Below are 19,688 nucleotides of genomic sequence, written 5' to 3'. Positions count from 1 at the left end.
CATAACAGTTAATTCAACCTCACTCTCGTCACATTCATTTTCCTCCTTAAGCTCTTCCAAAAGTTCTATGAGATCCTCAATTCCATATTCACACAAAACATATTCCACTTTTCTCCTTTTTTTATTTTCCACCATCTTCTCCTTATCTGTGATAGCATGGAAACCTAGTCAGTTGCATCTGTGATAGCATGGAAACCTAGTCAGTTGCATTCAACCGAAATATGTCTTCCGCATTTAACCTAACCACTATGAATTGGAGAGGTGCGATGGGCTGCCTTAGTTGATATCCAGGGCAGTGCCATTGAGGCTATCTCCATTTTAAAGTAGTCAATTTTCTTCTTCTTTAGTGGCTGATTGCTCCCAATTTATAGGAATCACCATTCAGTTGACTACTTTTAAATAGTGGAAGCCCTCTATGGCAAAGTCCATGCTAAAGCAGGTAATATCCATGGTGAGTCCTCTATCTATCTCTATGGCTTGAACAAGTTCTGGTACAGAGAAAAAAAAACTAGAAGTTGGCTAGATAGATACTCTGACATTTAGGAGAAGAGTATCAGGTTTGGCCCTTCATTTATAGCTCAATGACAAGGGTATAGTAGCTAGAAGACAGTGGTCAGCTGCGCACATGTTACTTATAAATTGTCAATGTACAAAAAATGCCATTGTTACTAAGTTTGCTCATTTTGCTAGTGAAATGTACTTTAAATCGATAAAACAATAATAAAAAATAAAAAAATTGGGCTGTTTTCAAACGGTTACTGTGTGACCAAGAACACATTTGCAAGTAGCTTTTTTAGATGTTCGTGAACGCAGCCAAAGCACACGGAAGTGAAATGACATTCCGTGGAGTGACGTCGGAAGGGCACCGGCAGTCAGCAGAATTGACCCTAGTTACAAATGCCCCTTTCATCCCTGATTACAAGGAATTAGCTATAGTCTCATGGGTTGAACGTCGGGAATAACTGACAAAGACAATACTCGCTGATCATCACGGTATCACTGAGATGTCGGGAGAGACGAGTTCACAGGTGAGAGCCGTGGCTAGTTAGCTAGCACTCTGCATAGCATAATGTTCATACCTCCGTGATAACGTTTGGCGGAGTGAGGCATGCGCCATTTTTACAGCCAACCCGGACCGCGCTGATTGGTTTACTGTCGCGCCCTCCTGCACCTCGGAGCTCTACCATTGGAGAATACATCTCATATATCAAATAATTGACATTACAAATAACGTCTGCCTCGACAGTCACCATTAGCAGCTACATCCATTGAACATGTAGATTAGAAACGGTTATGTTTTAGTTTTCCCTTTCTAATGACAGATTGGCCGTTCCCGTAGTAAAAACGATGTGTGTTAATTCATTAAATAACAGCATAATATGATGTTCCTGCCTGTCAGAGCTTCTATGGCTGCTGTACGATGCCTGCAACCAATGTTGCCTGTGTAGTAGCCCCGAGATTGCCGAGCAGCTCCCCTTGGACTGCCTCGCAGGAATATCAACCCACAGAGAGAAGAACGAGATTGAACTTCACTTCATTTTCTAGGGCAGTTGTCGACTGGTCTATCTCCAAGGCATTCATATTCGATCGCAGTTACGGATTTAGGTATAGGCGACATGGGCAGCCGCCCTGGGCGGCACGGGAAACCCGCACAAAAAATCGGAATAGTGACAACACAAATCGGTTTTCTATCGCTTATTTGCACGTCACGTCAATGATATCATGCCACCATGTGGGACTGTGGGTCAATTAACCTTGTCGGAGTGGGCGCCCTGATTCTAGTTTGTGAGCTAGGCAGGCGACTGCCTAGGAAGGTCTCTCTATAATTTATTTGTGTTGTTCCAAATGTCTGAATAAACGTTACATTTAGTGCAGAATTGTGCTTTTCTTTGGCGGGGGGGGGGGGGGCTAAAGGGGCTTTTTTCCCAGGGAGCCGTACCATCTAGAACCGCCACTGCTCGATCGCCAAACATTTATGTAAACAAAAAAAACGATAGAGCCTTGTATTCTATTTTTCTTCCGTCTGGGCTGCTGGCGTTAGGTGTACACTATTCAGCTGCCCTGCGCGCCGGGTAGGCGAACTGTTGCCATTTTGAACCTTTTCTTATGACTGAAGGTACAAACGCTGCCTTCCCGGAGGGCCCAGAGAGCAAATCAAGTGCACTATGGGATTACTGCTGGCCAATCGGATGGCTCAGATTACCATGTCTGCATTAATGTAGCAGGCACAATAAATCTACAGCCAAATTGATACTGAGCTTTCAAAACGTTTAAAACCATGACTAGAGAGACTGTCAACGAATACAGCAAAGAGCTGCTGTTTTTATGATTGAGTACATTCTTACTCAGCACTGACAACACTTTGTATTCAAATACTTTTATAAGAAATTTCAACTCAGCGCTGCAACAAGAACTGCATCGGTAATGAATGAGTAGGAAAGTGTATCTATAGGCTTGCGTTGATATTATTAGCGGCATGGGTCTTTTTTAATATCGAGGAATAAATTACTTTCTCTGTTCATAGAAGTAACAACATTAATTTGTGCATGAGGCAGAAATAATGTGGTGCGACTCGGGTTTCGCCAACAGTTGGTAGACGGTGTCCCTTTTTGGCCAGTGTCCCTTTTTGGTCAGTGTCAGTGGAGGAAGGGGAGAGCATGGGGCTGTTGAGGTTCATCCTCAGTCTGCTGCTCTCTCCCTCCGTTGAGACTAGAGGTCGACCGATTAGGATTTTTCAACACCGATACCTATTATTGGAGGACCAAAGAAAGCCGATACCTCTTAATGGTCGATTTTATATATATATATATATATTTGTAATAATGACAGTTACAACAATATTGAATGAACAATGAATACTTTTGTTTTAACTTAATATAATACATAAATGAAATCAATTTAGTCTCAAATAAATATTGGAACATGTTCAATTTGGTAAAACAATGCAAATACACAGTTTTTGAGAAGAAAGTAAAAGTGCAGTATGTGCCATGTAAAAAGATAACGTTTAAGTTCCTTGCTCAGAACATGAGAACATATAAAACATGAATATACCCAGTTAATAAGTTTTAGGTTGTAGTTATTATAGGACTTCTGACTATTTCTTTCTGTACCATTTGTATTTCATATAGATTTGACAATTGGATGTTCTTATAGGCACTTTAGTATTGCCAGCCTAATCTCGGGAGTTCATAGGCTTGAAGTCATAAACGGCGCTGTGCCTCAAGCATTGCTAAGAGCTGCTGGCAAACGCAGTAAAGTGCTGTTTAAATGAATGCTTACGAGCCTGCTGCTGCCTACCACCGCTCAGTCAGACTGCACTATCAAATATCAAATCATAGATTTAATTATAATAAACACACAGAAATATGAGCCTTTGGTCATTAATATGGTCAAATCCGGGAAACTATAATTTTAGAAAACAAAACGTTTATTCTTTCAGTGAAATACGGAACCGTTTCGTATTTTATCCAAAGGGTGGCAACCCTAAGTCTAAATATTGCTGTTACATTGCACAACCTTCAATGTTATGTCATAATTATGTAAAATTCTGGCAAATTAATTACGGTCTTTGTTAGGAAGAAATGGTCTTCACACAGTTCGCAACGAGCCAGACGGCCCAAACTGCTGCATTTACCCTGACTCTGCTTGCACTGAACACAAGAGAAGTGACACAATTTCCCCAGTTAATATCGCCGGCTAAAATGCATTTCTTTTAACTAAATATGCAGGTTTAAAAAAATATACTTCTGTGAATTGATTTTAAGAAAGGCATTAATGTTTATGGTTAGGTACATTTGTGCAACGATTGTGCTTTTTTTCGCGAATGTGCTTTTGTTAAATCATCACCCGTTTGGCGAAGTTGAAGTAAGCTGTGATTAGATGATAAATTAACAGGCACCACTTTGATTATATGCAACACAGGACAAGCTAGTTCACTTAGTAATATCATCAATCATGTGTAGTTAATTAGTGATTATGTGAAGATTGATTGTTTTTTATAAGTTAAGTTTAATGCTACTGTAGCTAGCAACTTACCATGGCTCCTTGCAGCCACAAGGTCCTTTTGATGCTGCACTCGCGTAACAGGTGGTCAGCTTCCCACGCAGTCTCCTCGTGGATTGCAATGTAATTGGCCATAATCGGCATCCAAAAAGGCAGATTACCGATTGTTATGAAAACTTGAAATCGGCCCTAATTAATCGGTCGACCTCTAGTTGAGACTGGCCATCAGATGCTCGCTCAGTTGTGCCTCACAAGTAATACAACAATGGATCTATTGCCGGTGTGATCATATAGCCTACCTTAAATTTTTAAAGATAATTTTAAGAAATGGCCTGAACAACAATACATTGGCAGGGCAATTTATGCACAGCCAATATGCAGTGAAAATGTATTGGGCCATATAGCTTACTGCACAAACCTCATTGCTACATAACTATTTTTAATTGGTTAATGTTGCACAGGTGTACGTTTTTTTTACTCAAAAAGTGATCTTGACTCAGAAAAGGTTGTTGACCACTGTTCTAGAGTTTTCCTGTTAAGACTATCAACGTTTCCCTTCACTGTGGCAATTGAGATCGAATCAACGCTATATTAGCCACTTTCAATGCAACATACTGAAACAAAACGAACTATGCAAGAGATTTTGTTGTAGGCAAAACACATAGGATTCCATTAAATTGACACACACTACTCAGCCCGAACTTTACACAGACCGGTGCGGCATAAACAATTAGAGCTGCATATGCAAATAGACCATTGCCATATATGGATCTGTGCCATTTACTTTGAACTGGACTGTGTTTACAGTATGAGCGGTTCTGAGTAGATGCCTTGTTTTGAGATCAAAGCGAGAGCTGCGTCTAGCCACATCTGCACATTTTGTTCATATCCTTTGCTAGTTAGTGAGTTATTAGCCCAGTTATAGATCATTTGTAGTCAGCAATAGGGGAGTGATTGCTTCTTACAAAAGCATAAAACATTCACAGACATCTTTGAAAAGCGAGTCGGGTAAAGAGCTTCCCTGATTCCCTGTAATAATGGTATGGGAATAATAATGCATTTTATTTTGTAAAGTGGTTTCTTGCATCAAACAACACAACATTTTCTGTCACCTCCTTGTCTGAAGGGCAAGTGGATAAACAGGTTAATGTCAAGCCCTGCATGTTTTGTTTTAAGTGTCATGGAATGTAGGCCTACATTGAACATCACACATTGCTACTGTAGGCTGAATGATATAACAGCTATTCCCATGTTAAAATGTTATGGGATGCATTTTCTCCATTGTTTTTGATAGTAGGCCTCTATGATCAAATAGCCACAGTAGCCCACATGGCCGCTGTTAAAACTGTAACTTTAAGGCAGGTACAGCCTCAGTGTTCATAGTAAACGCGTGCTGGAAGTTGCACAGAATTTTTACAACATTCAAGTTTGTGCTCAGCAGACCTGAAATTTGCTCAGTGTCGATTGTTTTTGTTGTTGATGAGGGAACATTGCCTACAACATCCAGTGCGTCAACTCTTGTCTTGTCCTTTAAAACCTAAAGGTTGTCAGCTTTGAATGGGATCGGATTTAAACAGAAAAATCTATCCTTTTTATATCGGTGCTTTCCACATGCATACATGTCTATTTCATGACCATTTGGAAAATGCCAATAGGCAAATGATCTTACAAAAGACCATCGCTACCCCTCACTGCTCATAATAACTGACACAATGAATCGGCACACTTGACTTATCAGCTAGGACCAGGGAAATGGGGGTGTAGGAAGTTGAGGCATGGTTCAGTATCTCTAGGGCTAGGCTGTATAACTTGCCACTGCTCCCCACATAGACACAGCAGGCTTTCACAGCTCTACAGACGACACAAAGTGCTGCTCTGCGTGTAGAAGCTAAGGTTTCCTGAGAACTATGGAGGGACCTTATAAGTACGTCAGGGTAAGAGGAAAGCAATTCAAGCAGAGTTTGTTTATATTATGATATGGAGCAGTTATATGTGGCTTACAGTGAAAGGAGTTGGGACAATACAAAGGGAATCACTGCCATGAACTGCAACTACATGAGGAAATGTAAAAACTCTGTTATTGGAAAAATGGCTGTTGCAATGTATTGCTTGTGTTTTTCCAACAGAATGCTAATGGGAAAGTTAGCCGGGTCATAAGAATTGGAACCCGAAAGAGCCAGGTAAGATACCTTTGGTGGTTGAGTGGAACTAAATCGCATGTGATTTTAGGTTTAAGGTAATGCCATTTTTCACTTGAACAATTTTTCCCGGTGTCAGTGAAACTACTGTGGAGTTTGAATAGGTTAGCGCAGAGCGTGGCAACTCTTTATCAGATAAGCTTCCCTTCTCTGTTCCCTCAGATACAGCAGTCAGGGAGGTCTGCTCCTCCTGCAACAGAGATAGTCCATTCACTGCTCTAATAATGTCTAGCCTTTTGCTACAGCTTGTTATGTTCCCGTCCCAGTGATTTGATAACGCACGGCTGAACATTTGCTTCTTGAATAGCCTATGATATTCAGTATTATCCAGGGAGTGAACTAGCTAGAAATCAACCATCCAAAATGCGCACACACACAAGTTGTCATCCAAATTGCATTCATTTCTGTTAATTTATTGACCTCAGCTGGCTCGTATTCAGACGGACAGCGTTGCAGAGAAGCTGAAGAGACTGTACCCCGATGTCCACTTAGAAATAGGTGAGTCCAGGTGACCGGCAATACACTCGTAGAAAAAAAGGTGCTATCTAGAACCTATAAGGGTTCTCTTCCTTTGACTATGGAGATGCATCACAACAAGATATGTACAATGCAGTCATTCAACGACTATATCACTTTGTATATGTCCTTGTCTTTCTGTGTCAGTTGGCATGACAACTACAGGGGACAAAATCCTTGACACAGCGTTATCAAAGGTAAATCTGTTTATAAACTAAAGCGTTTCTCATCAGAACTAAATTATTGCCCAAATTGTTCATTTTACTTGACTCAGTAGTGTGCGAAAAACACTTAAGTTCGAGCTAAAAAATGTGATGGGGTTAACAGTTAGTAACCTATATGCTTTCTAAATGCAGATTGGAGAGAAGAGCCTTTTCACCAAAGAACTGGAGACTGCTCTGGAGAGAAACGAGTAAGTCTCATTTTGTCTTCTGGATCCACACAACCAACTCCTTATTTTCAAAGTTAAAGAAAAACTATAGAAAATGTTCCAAATGAATAAAAAAAAGTTGTTGATGTATTGATTGCGTATGTCTTCACCTTTGATAGTCATCACGGGGCGGCAGGGTAGCCTAGTGGTTAGAGCGTTGGACTAGTAACCGGAAGGTTGCAAGTTCAAACCCCCGAGCTGACAAGGTACCAATCTGTCGTTCTGCCCCTGAACAAGGAAGTTAACCCACTGTTCCTAGGCCGTCATTGAAAATAAGAATTTGTTCTTAACTGACTTGCCTAGTTAAATAAAGGTAAAATAAAAATAAATAAAAATCACAGCTGTAAATAATTTTTAATAAGATTCTACCAACTTTGCACAACTCTTAAGGCAACATTTATTCATAGTTTTTTGTCAAAATGGCTCAAGCTCAGTAAGTTTGGGTGGGGGTTATTGATGGACAGCAATATTCAAACCTTGTCTCTGATTTGCAAGCAAATTCAAGTCAGGACTGAGGCTCGACCACTCATGAACAATCGACACCTCTTGAAAAGCCATTCACTAGGCACTGTACATTCAAACTGTATGCTACATTACTATTAGTCTTAATGTGAAAAGCCACTACTGTGGAGGTACTTTCTTTATTACAATTTAATAGCGTGCATTTTGAGTAGCTTCAAAATGTCATTAATGTCGTCAAGACTTTGATTTGTGCAGGTGTTTAATGTCCATTATTTTTTTTTCCTCAGTCTTTGCTCTGAAGTGTTGCAAAATAAATGACTCTGTTGTGCTGTGTCTCCTATAGAGTAGACTTGGTGGTCCACTCTTTGAAAGACTTGCCCACGACTCTACCTCCTGGCTTTACCATAGGAGCTGTGCTAAAGTAAGTCGGCACAATAGTGCCTCTGTGAGGATCCACAGGGAAATCAAACACACTGTCCTTATTCATCTGGGCTATGTGTATATACATTTATTTTGAATACTCCAAGCGCGCCAGTGTATAACATTTTTGAATATCTACTATTGAAGTCGGATTCTCTTCACCACGACCGTGGAATGAAGTAGCCTCCGATATTTTCATGGTAAATCGTTTTTTTCTCTCCTTCCTGTTCATTTAAGGCGCGAGAACCCCCATGACGCAGTGGTCTTGCATCCCAAAAACATGGGAAAATCCCTTGACACCCTGCCTGACAAGAGGTACAAAACAGTTTAATTTTACTCATGACACAGTTTGATGATTCTTTTCCAATCTGTTTTAAAGGAGTGGCTTGACATTGATCTTGATGTTTTTTTTTTCTTTCATAGTGTGATAGGCACCAGTTCCCTGCGACGGGCTGCTCAGCTAAAGAAAAGATTCCCCCACCTGGAGTTTAAAGATATTGTATTCTTTCGCTCAGTGCTACGTTCACTCACTGCCACTCTCACAGTATAGCGAAGGATTTAAAACAGGATCTTCATTTCAAATCTGATGCACATCATATCAGTAATGAGCACCATCTGTAGAGGGTTGTGAGTTTGTTTCCTTAGTGGGTTTTTTTCCAGCGAGGAAACCTCAACACGAGGTTGAAGAAGCTGGATGAAAAGGACGACTTCTCGGCCATTATACTGGCTGCAGCTGGACTCCGTCGCATGGGCTGGGATAGCCGAGTCAGCCAGGTACAGTTGAAGTCAAAAGTTTACATACACCATAGCCAAATACATTTAAACTCAGTTTTTCACAATTCCTGACATTTAATCCTAGTAAAAATTCCCTGTCTTAGGTCAGTTAGGATCACCACTTTATTTTAAGAATGTGAAATGTCAGAATAATAGTAGAGAGAATGATTTATTTGAGCTTTTATTTCTTTCATCACATTCCCAGTGGGTCAGAAGTTTACATACACTCAATTAGTATTTTGTAGCATTGCCTTTAAATTGTTTAACTTGGGTCAAACGTTTCGGGTAGCCTTCCACAAGCTTCCAACAATAAGTTGGGTGAATTTCCCATTCTTCCTGACAGAGCTGGTGTAACTGAGTCAGGTTTATAGGCCTCCTTGATCGCACATGCTTTTTCAATTCTGCCCACAAATGTTCTATAGGATTGAGGTCAGGGCTTTGTGATGGCCACCTCAATACAATGACTTTGTTGTCCTTAAGCCATTTTGCCACAACTTTGGAAGTATGCTTGGGGTCATTGTCCATTTGGAAGACCCATTTGCGACCAAGCTTTAACTTCCTGACTGATGTCTTGAGATTTTGCCTCAATATATCCACATAATTTTACTTCCTCATGATGCCATCTATTTTGTGAAGTGCACCAGTCCCCCCTGCAGCAAAGCACCCCCACAACATGATGCTGCCACCCCCGTGCTTCACGGTTGGGATGGTGTTCTTTGGCTTGCAAGCCTCCCCCTTTTTCCTCCAAACATAACGATGGTCATTATGGCCAAACAGTTCTATTTTTGTTTCATTAGACCAGAGGACATTTTTCCAAAAAGTACGATCTTTGTCCCCATATGCAGTTGCAAACCGTAGTCTGGCTTTTTTTATGCCGGTTTTGGAGCAGTGGCTTCTTCCTTGCTGAGCGGCCTTTCAGGTTATGTCGATATAGGACTCGTTTTACTGTGGATATAGATACTTTTGTACCTGTTTCCTCCAGCATCTTCACAAGGTCCTTTGCTGTTGTACTGGGATTGATTTGCACTTTTCGCACCAAAGTACGTTCATCTCTAGGAGACAGAACGCGCCTCCTTCCTGAGCGTTATGATGGCTGTGTGGTCCCATGGTGTTTATACTTGCGTAATATTGTTTGTACAGATGAACGTGGTACCTTCAGGCATTTGGAAATTGCTCCCAAGGATGATCCAGACTTGTGGAGGTCTACACCTCCAATTGACTCAAATGATGTCAATTAGCCTATCAGAAGCTTCTAAAGCCATGACATCATTTTTTGGAATTTTCCAAGCTGTTTAAAGGCACAGTCAACTTAGTGTATGTAAACTTCTGATCCACTGGAATTGTGATACAAGTGATGAAATCTGTCTGTAAACAATTGTTGGAAAAATTACTTGTCATGCACAAAGTAGATGTCTTAACCGACTTGCCAAAACTATAGTTTGTTAACAATACATTTTTGGAGTGGTTGAAAAACAAGTTTTAATGACTCCAACCTAAGTGTATGTAAACTTCCAACTTCAACTGTAGCTACCTCCAACACTCCACATCACAACACCTTGTCCATAACATAGAGATAAATCAAGAGTCATCTTAATTAATCAAGATTCATTGTATGTGGTTTTTAGACTATGTAAGCCTATATATAGCCTATAACTAGGGCCCTCAGTTTTTCCAAGTGGTCACATGGTCATGGAAAACCTCCTGGCCCTACATAATGTATCCGCCTACCTAAAATATTGGGCAGTTACCTTTCATTTGTGTCTTTGCATTTGCAGATCCTGGGCCCTGAGGACTGCATGTACGCTGTTGGACAGGTAGGTAGATTTATTTTATGAAGGAGAAATGGGCAACTTTAACTCTTTAACTCTCATACCTGCGCCTAACTGTTGTTAAAACTTAATATTTTACCCTGAAAGGCTCTGTGTATGTGAGGATTAGAATTTTCAGTGTGGTCTTAACAGACTGAGGGTCCATTGCGTGGCTGTGTTCCAGGGGGCTCTTGCCATCGAGGTGCGGGCCAGAGACGAGGACATCCTGGAGATGGTGTCTGTTCTGCACGACCCCGACACGGTCCTGCGCTGTATAGCAGAGCGAGCCTTCCTCAGACGACTGGCAAGTCTCACTCTGTCTCCTAGATGTTTTGTTATAGTGTTTTGTTCAGTGTATCTGTGTATTGTTGGCTGCTAGTGCATTGTCAATGCTACTTAATATAAATACTCATAACGGACCAGTTTCCCCAGACACAGATGAAGCCTAGTCCTGGACTAAAAAGCATGCTCAATGGAGAATCACAATTGAAAGTTTTTTTTTTAGTCTAGGACGAGGCTTAATCTATGTCTGGGAAACCGGCCATTTAAGTTGCAATTGCAAGTGAAAGAAGAAGAGAAAAAATAAGTAATGTTAGGCTTTATAACTATGTCACATAAACAGTACTTAAAGGGGCAATCCGGAGTTGAAACAATCACAAAGCGTTTACCCCACCTCTATTTTGGTAAAAAGCTGAGGGATTGGCCTGGAGAAATGTAACTACTCACAAACTTGTAGACAGAGCTATGAATGCAAGGACTGACCATCCACAATATAAAAGTTATAGTTTAAGCTTGTTTGGAGGCAATACAGTGTTTTTTTTCAGTACATCACTGGGGACGAGCACCTTGCCATTCAGGACTTCTATACCAGGCGGTGTCATAGGAAGGCCCTAAAAATTAATGCATCCAGCCACCCAAATCATAAACTGTTCATTTTGCTACCGCTCGACAAACGGTACCAATGCACTGTCTGGAACCATCAGGACCCTGAACAGCTTCTACCCCCAAGCCATAAGATTCCTAAATACACTGAACAGAAATATAACCACTATGTAAAGTGTTGGTCCCATGTGTCATGAGCTGAAATAAACGCAGACATTTTCCATACGCACAAAAAAGCTTATTTCTCTCCATTTTTTTTCACAAATTTGTTTACATCCCTGTTAGTGAGCATTTCTCCTTTGCCAAGATAATTCATCCACCTGACAGGTCACTTAACTGTGACATATCAGGAAGCTTATTAAACAGCATGATCATTACACAGGTGCACCTTGTGCTGCGGACAATAAAAAACCACTTTAAAATGTGCAGTTTTGACCTCGACAACGTGACACTTCCGTCTTCTTCACCTGCGGGATCGTCTGAGGATGATGGGAGGGTATTTCTATCTGTAATAAAGCCCTTTTGTGGGGGAAAAACTCATTCTGATTGGCTGGGCTTGACTCCTCAGTGGGTGGGCCTGGCTGCCAAGTGGGTGGGCCTATGCCCTGCAAGGTCCACCCAGGGCTGCACCCTTGCCCAGTCATGTAAAATACATGCATTAGGGCCTAATGGATTTATTTCAATTGACTGATATCCTTATATAAACTGTAACTCAGTAAAATCTTTGAAAATGTTGCACGTTACGTTTATATTTTTGTTCAGTATAGTTAGTCCAGGTAGCTAGTTATTGGTTAACTATTTAATTATCTGCAGCTTCTGCTGCTGTTTATTGTCTGTCGTGCTGACTAATCACTTTATTCCTAGTTTACAGTATGCACATATCTACCTCAATTACTTTGTACCCCTGCACATCGACTCGGTACTTGTACCCCGTGTATATAGCCAAGTTATCGTTACTCATTGTGTATTTATTATTACTTTTATTATTACGTGTAGTTTTTTTATTTTCTTTTTCTCTGCATTGCTGGGAAGGGCCCGTAGTTAAGCATGTCACTGTTAGTCTTCACCTGTTGTTTACGAAGCATGTGACAAATACGATTTGATTTGATTCATTTAGAAAATGGATGTAGCAACCTCAGATTATCCCCTTTTAACCAAATGTCTGTTTGCTTGCACGTCTCATTATATTTGACACTCCAGTGTAATCACTTTTGCTTCTTGTAGGAGGGGGGTTGCAGTGTACCGGTTGCTGTCCACACTGAAGTCAAGGACTCTCAGGTAAGGGCTTATGACATTTGCTAAAGTGTGAGTGTGTGTCGTTGCATATCCGTGGTTACGTGCGTGCGTGCGTGCCTTTGTAACTGTTGTGTTCTGTTTACCAAAGCTCTACCTGACGGGAGCAGTGTACAGCCTGGATGGTTCAGACAGCCTCAAGGAGACCATGCAGACCAGCATTGCTTCAGACAATAAGGTCAGACTAATGATTTCTCACCCCCCCCCAATCAACTCTTCCAATTAAACATATCAGCTCATCAAGGGGCTCCCTTCTCAGGGCGTATTTATTTGGTTTATTTAATCCGTCTTTCCTCTGTGGTAGGTGGAAGAGCGAGTGGATGAGCGGGTCCAGCGTGTTGGCGTAACAGCGAACAACATGCCAGGCCCGGCCCAGGATGCATCTGAGAAGCTAGGTCTAGACTTGGCCAATCTACTGCTGAGTAAAGGGGCGAAGGAGATCCTTACCGTGGCCAGGCAACTTAACGATGCGCGATAAACTCACTTTGTGCCCCCAGCTGGGTCTGGAGGTGTAACCTGCACTCACCGGTACTCATGATATAGAATAGCACTGTCAGCACTACCAGACACGGGTTTGAATAGTATTCGTTTTCGTTCAGTTTGATTAAGCCTGCTTGACGTGCCAGAACATTAACGCACCGGTAACTGCCAAAATAATGGAAACGCTTGAGTAAATGAAGAATGCAAAGCATATTAAGACTGGTGCTTCCACAGAGGTTTGGTTCCTGAGTTAATTAAGCAATTAGGATCCCATCATGCTTAGGGTCATGTATAAAAATGCTGGACAGGCCATAGGATCACAATTCCCTCATTCACAGGGCATGAATGTTCACTCAATGGTTTGATGAGCCTGAAAACAATGTAAGCCATATGACGTGGCTGTTTCAGTCACCAGATCTCAACCCAATTGAACACTTATGGGAGATTCTGAAGCGGCGCCTGAGACAGCATTTTCCATCAGCAAAACACCAAATTATGGAATTACTTGTGGAATAAGGGTGTTGCATCCTGCTAATAGAGGCACGTTGAAGCTGTCATGGCTCGTGGCCCAACACCGTATTGAGACACTTTATGTTTGTGTTCCCTTTATTTTGGCAGTTACCTGTGCACACATTGAGGGACTCCATTTCTCAGTGGGGATCATGCTACCTCTTTCATCAACAGAGCTCTGATAATCTTGTTTGATGAATGACGCGTGTGACACATTAGCGCTGTCTGTTAAACAGGCCCGGAACATGCAGGCAGGCTACAGTGACAAACTCTAGCTTATGAGGACTATCAGACCGAGTTCCAAGGCCACCTGTCTAAAACACGAGAGCGTCTATTATTATCACTGCTCGGCGTATATCTATTTTTCTATTTCCCATGATCGATGTCAAGACGATAAGGGAAAAACTGCGTATAAAATGCAGATGATGAACGGAACACTGGATGCAGTACAAAAACTAAACTCACTGTCGGATACCTGTGCCATTTCCCTCTCACTGTGTTCACAAGTTCAATGTGTTTTGATCCTGAGAGGATTTTTATTGCTTGCTTGCTTTTGCTATACCAATTTTAATATGAATATGAAGCAGTGTAAAATAACACCCAACAAATGCCATCTGCCTACTTCAAAACGGCCTCCATTCATAAAGCGTCTCAGAGTAGGAGAGCTGACCAGGTACTCCCCGGCCATGTAATCTTATTCATTATGGCAAAACTGATCCTAGATCAGCACTCCTATTCTGAGAAGCTTTCTGAATACTGGCACAGGTTTGGTATGATCCAGCCTACTACTCAACAACGTCAGAATTCAACAAGTATTCCATAACCATACCACTAGATATGGCTCCAATGGTAACTATATGTGTGTATTATGAAAGAAATAGAGGAAATAATTGAATGTAATGTCATAAGCTACCTTTTTAGATCATTTGTGGGTTTTGTTGACAAACCTTATGCTGTCAGATACCATCGTTTTGTGCCTTACTTTAGTTGTCTATGGGGCTGCTGTGTGTACAGCTTTGCTTCCAACCTAATACAACCTTATTACCTTGAACTACACGTATGCCTTTTCCGTTTTACCCCTAGAGCCTGCACAGGTTTTCCTGAGTGTCGCCCCATTGTGACCTCTCCAACTTATATTTAGCAGAATGCATTATGTAACATATGTTGCATTACGTGGTGTTTCGTTGTTTGACTATCAATAGTTTGAGGGTGGTTGTGCCATATTTCTGTTTGGCAGCTTTCTGCTTTTCCAGTGCAGTGCTCAAGACATTTTTTAAGAAGATGCTGGTCAAATGATACTTGCTATACCATCTATCTATTTATTGTTGCAGCAATCATCATGACATGACAGAATGTGGAAATGTAATGCAATCTGGAAGCGTCACACTTTGCTTTGTCACTTTCATGAGTTCCGTGTCATAAAAAGGAGCCAGCCTCAAATAAAAGCCACAAGTTGCTCTCTAGTTTTTATTACTCTCTAGTATTTTTTTTATTTGATTCGTAGTTTATTATTCAACCAATGTTTGGTAGAGCACCCGTGTTTTCATTTTCTTCGTTCTTCTCGGTCTTAAAGGGGCAAATCTGCGGGTGCTTCATCCATTTTGGGACTTCTGAATTAAGGAAATGTTCCCATTTGATTCTTGAAGAATATAACTTAGAAATGCCTCATGAGCTTAGTTCAACTGTCCTACCACATCAGAACCCAAATTATAAGCTTCTTTCACTCCTATGTTTGTAAACAAATTAAATATAAACAAACATGCCTCAATATGGTTAAAACTATAATTGTAATATCATGGTTGGTCAGTCCTTGCATCCATAGCTCTGTCTATGAATTTGAGAGATTTTTACTGAAACAGGTGGGGAGAACACAGTTATTGTTTCAACAGCTTTAAAGGGAAAGTTCAGTTTACAAATTAATGTTAGATGGTTGGTTCCTCACCCTGAAAGCGATCTGGCCTAGGAGAAACTAATCCATGTTTCAGTTTTCTTTAAATAGCCACTACAAATTTCACTTAACTTTGGCCTCCGTAGTGGAAATTCCACGGAAGTCGTTCTACCACAGCAGGTTCATCCCATCTGTCCATCAGACAATAGAAATGCTTGTTCATATTGGCAGTTTGAAGTGACTCAAATCGTATATAGCTCAGGACCTCACTGGTTCAAAGGTTCACCTTCCAACATGGCTTACATCTGCTATGACAGGCTCATTGTCCAGCCTCCCTTCCAGGCTTCTATTTTTCCCAGTCTGTTTGTTTCTAGTCCTCCTTGTTTCAACCCTTGCCTGTCCTAACTCCGAACCCGCCTGCCTGACCACTCTGCCTGTTCTGACTACCAGCCTGCCTATCCCCTTTTACTGTTTTGGACTCGGATCTGGTTTCTGACCCCTGCCTGGCCTGACCTCGAGACTGCCTATCATCTGGTACTGTTTGGACTCTGACCTGGTTTATTAACTCTCGCCTGTCCCCGACCTGCCTTTTCCTACTCCCTTTGTTATAATAAATATCGGTGCTCTACCATCTGCCTCCTGTGTCTGCATTTGGGTCTCGCTTTGTGCCCTTATAGCTTTCCCCCATCCTGATGAGCACTTCCACAGTTTACCCTCCTGCTGAACTTTTCTTCCTGCGGACTGAATCCCTGTATGTCTGTTTAATTGGGCATGCATCTAAACAACCATAGTCAATGTCAGTTCTCCCTGGACATAATTCTCAGTAATCTGAACCAGGAGTGGTCAACCAGGTGTGTGTGTGTGTGAATGTGGACATCTTCTTACAATAAACTCCCCTTAACCTGGACATCCACCTTATCTTTGTTCTGACCGGACATTCTGTAGCCGTTGCTACCGGCCTTAAGCCAGCACTTAAGGTTAATTTGTTATATTCATGGTCCTTCGATTCTCTACAACCCTACCCCTATTCTTCTATATATATATATATATATATATATATATATATATAGAAGAATAGGGAAGTGCTCATCAGGATGGGGGAAAGCTATAAGGGCACAAAGCGAGACCCAAATGCAGACACAGGAGGCAGATGGTAGAGCACCGATATTTATTATAACAAAGGGAGTAGGAAAAGGCAGGTCGGGGACAGGCGAGAGTTAATAAACCATATATATATATATATATATATATATATATATATATACTATTTAGCAGATGCTTTATCCAAAGCAACTTACAGTCATGTGCAAGTGATTTTTTTTTCCCTTGTGGGAGCCCCCAGCAGGAATCGAACCATACAACCATACTGAAGAATCGCCATGACATTCTAATTGGAATGAATGTGATATTAGTGAATATATTACAGCCTTCATTACATTGTAGACAAGATACCTACCAGGCAGTAGTACCAGAAGTAATATGGATATGAGAGCCACCAAATGTCTACAAAGCCCTCTCACATTTCCATTATCAGATTTTGCGCTAGTGTTTGTAACTTTTGTGATTCCACCTCTGAGGCCTGCATCATCTTTTTCTTCGGGATCAGCTCGAAATGTAGGCTATGCCCATGCTTCTACTCTCTGGTATTTTAAACTCTATTTGACCTGTAGACATTCAAACAGAGTGGGTGCACAGGAAATGACACGGGGAAATCACAATGATTGATAAGACTTGTGCGGTATATTGTAGTCCTTTTATGAACTCCCAAACGTAATATTTCGTTTGTGCAATATGTTTTTTTTAAATGTGTAGCCAAGGTCAGAGAAAAAATGTGTTAGGTTGTATGTTCAGTGAACTATTGCTTTAACTACCAAGTGCATTTTGTAATGCAAACTTGGTTTATCACAATCATGCTATTAGTACATTTCTTTCGATCAGTTGATTATTCATCTGAATGGTTCTTCAGAAATGTAACAGGAATATTTTCCCCCTAATGAATCTGCACCCTATCCCATGTTGTTCCTATTGCGTTTACTGTCAGGAACTGCTATACACAGTCAATTATTCATAGTTGCTCATTGACCAATTGGGTAACAGTGCAGCTTGTTCTTTTTTTTTACAAATTAAAATATTTGGTCTATCTTAATACCTGGCCATTTGGTAACACTCTATTTTGCATGGGTATATGTCCTGAATTATTATGGGTGGAAAATAACTAACCATAGAAATGAAATGACCATGTACTGTATACGTTAATTCGTGAAGTTATTTGACCAGAAGTCCCTACAAGAATAGTAAACAAACACATTTGACCAACTGGAGACATTTTGTTAGTCCGCACAAGGTCAAATGCTATTTCTAGAGGATTTTGGGGTTAGAGTTATTAGTGTTCGGATTAGAATTACGTTTAGGGTTAGGAGCTTGGGTTAGTTTTAGGGTTAGGAGCTAGGGTTAGGGTTAACGATTAGGTTTTTGGGTTAAGGTTAGGGTTAGAGTAAGAGTATGGGTTAGGGTTAGGTTTAGGGGTTAGGGAAAATAGGAATTTGAATGGGACTGAATTGTGTGTCCCCACAAGGTTAGCTGAACAAGACTGTGTTTGTGTGTGTGTTTTCCTACCTTATCAGGAACCCAATGTCCTAGCAGTTCACCCAAATGTCCTGACAGTCAGGACTTTTTCATGTCCTCAATTTGTTTGAATGTTATTTTAAGTTTAAGGGTTAGGTTTTGGGGTGGGGTTAGGGTTTTGGGGGTTAAGGTTAGAGTTAGGGAAAATAGGATTTTTAATGGTCAAACATTTTTACCCCGAAAAAAAGAGAACCAAAGCTGTGTGTGTACAAGTATTAACACATGCTATTTAATTACCAGAAAATCTACTAAGTTTAAATACCGAGAAAAAAATCATATTCATCTGAAAGTCCCAAGAAATACCGCAAAATCAGAAGTTCCCATTTATAGCCTTTACACCAAAGATATGGTCATTTTGCCAGGGTTCTCCCAAAGTAAGATTGTTGCTGCTCCATATTGCCTGCGCCACTATGTAAAGATTTCACAGCAAGTGAAACAGATATTTAGTAATGATAGAATAACTTTGATCGCCAATTACACTGTTGTGAATTGCGAAACAGGCCGTTCATAAATTCTTTGCTTAGTCATGTTGCTCAATTAATTATCGACACAGAGTGCGAACTCAAGACCCACACAGAAGGCTATAGCGGTGTCGAATTATACCAACTTTGTAACCGCAGTCAAACAAATGTCAAATTACCGAAGTTGCTATACCTGCTAGATAACCTCCAACGAATAACAGAATATATCCTATTCGAGTTGCTGATTATACAGATAGCAGATCAGCTCATGAATAACAGGGAGATGAATAGAGGGCATTTTTTAAATATCAAGGTACAGTATCTTAACCGGGACCAACTCTGTAAAAACAAAAATCGATATATATGCTCAAACCGTTTGTTGATCATACATTCTCTACGGAAGCTCTCATATGTGCAGCAATACGAGACAGCGCAGAGAAGCAAGGGGAACGTTCGAGCAGAATTTTGACATGCGTAGGCGAGAGACGTGCTTTGATAATGCAACCTATGGATTACCGAATAAAGTTAGTAATTTGTGGTTTCACTGGGACAGGAACGATAGGGAAATAGCCTAGGCTCTATACAAGGCGATATAAATCTACTACCTGAGTCAGTAGATACATTTTGCAATAATGTAGACTAAATCAAGTGTACGCTAAAAGTTTCCTTTGCAGTGATACGTAGATGAGCAAACGAATAAATGAGCTACCACTTCCGCTTGTCCAGCCAGAGATCAATTAACCAAATATACAGCCAGAGATTCAGTAAAACAAAAGCACATTGATTATCAGACAAGTCACGGGGTTTTGGTCGGGAGTAGCCTAGGACAGGCTACTTACACAAGTGAAGCGCAAAATCCACTTGTAGGCCTATAATATGGTAGCAAAATATTTTGATCATCTAATATATGACCAAACTAAATAAAGATGATCAGTA

At 40.8% G+C, this 19,688-nt stretch overlaps 1 protein-coding gene across 3 annotated transcripts; it reads left to right on the top strand.

Annotated features, from left to right (window-relative positions):
• The first annotated feature begins 573 nt into the window (after positions 1 to 573).
• On the top strand, positions 574 to 15,241 carry LOC139383075 (hydroxymethylbilane synthase, b). Of its 3 annotated transcripts, none has more exons than XM_071127383.1 (14): positions 574 to 1,028; positions 6,132 to 6,185; positions 6,629 to 6,701; positions 6,867 to 6,916; positions 7,076 to 7,131; positions 7,955 to 8,032; positions 8,269 to 8,346; positions 8,455 to 8,530; positions 8,692 to 8,805; positions 10,581 to 10,619; positions 10,798 to 10,917; positions 12,720 to 12,773; positions 12,880 to 12,966; positions 13,093 to 15,241. In XM_071127383.1, exons 1-14 carry the CDS (start codon positions 1,005 to 1,007, stop codon positions 13,264 to 13,266), a joined length of 1,077 nt encoding a protein of 358 aa, XP_070983484.1. In that variant the 5' UTR covers positions 574 to 1,004; the 3' UTR covers positions 13,267 to 15,241. The 3 variants fall into 3 exon arrangements, with proteins under 3 accessions (XP_070983484.1, XP_070983483.1, XP_070983485.1); XM_071127382.1 differs by lacking the exon at positions 574 to 1,028 and adding an exon at positions 5,783 to 5,939; XM_071127384.1 differs by lacking the exon at positions 574 to 1,028 and adding an exon at positions 5,834 to 5,929.
• Positions 15,242 to 19,688: the final 4,447 nt, after the last annotated feature.

Source organism: Oncorhynchus clarkii, chromosome 24 (assembly GCF_045791955.1).
Source record: "Oncorhynchus clarkii lewisi isolate Uvic-CL-2024 chromosome 24, UVic_Ocla_1.0, whole genome shotgun sequence".
Classification (NCBI taxonomy): Eukaryota; Metazoa; Chordata; class Actinopteri; order Salmoniformes; family Salmonidae; genus Oncorhynchus; species Oncorhynchus clarkii.
Note: the sequence above shows the minus strand (reverse complement) of the source record. Positions and strands in the feature narration are given on the sequence as shown.

Coding starts and splice junctions, on each gene's coding strand:
- LOC139383075 (XM_071127382.1), top strand. CDS start 5,913: ATGGAGGGACCTTATAAGTACGTCAGG. Junction 8,033..8,268: donor ACCATAGGAGCTGTGCTAAA/GTAAGTCGGCAC, acceptor TGTTCATTTAAG/GCGCGAGAACCCCCATGACG. Junction 8,347..8,454: donor GACACCCTGCCTGACAAGAG/GTACAAAACAGT, acceptor TTTCTTTCATAG/TGTGATAGGCACCAGTTCCC.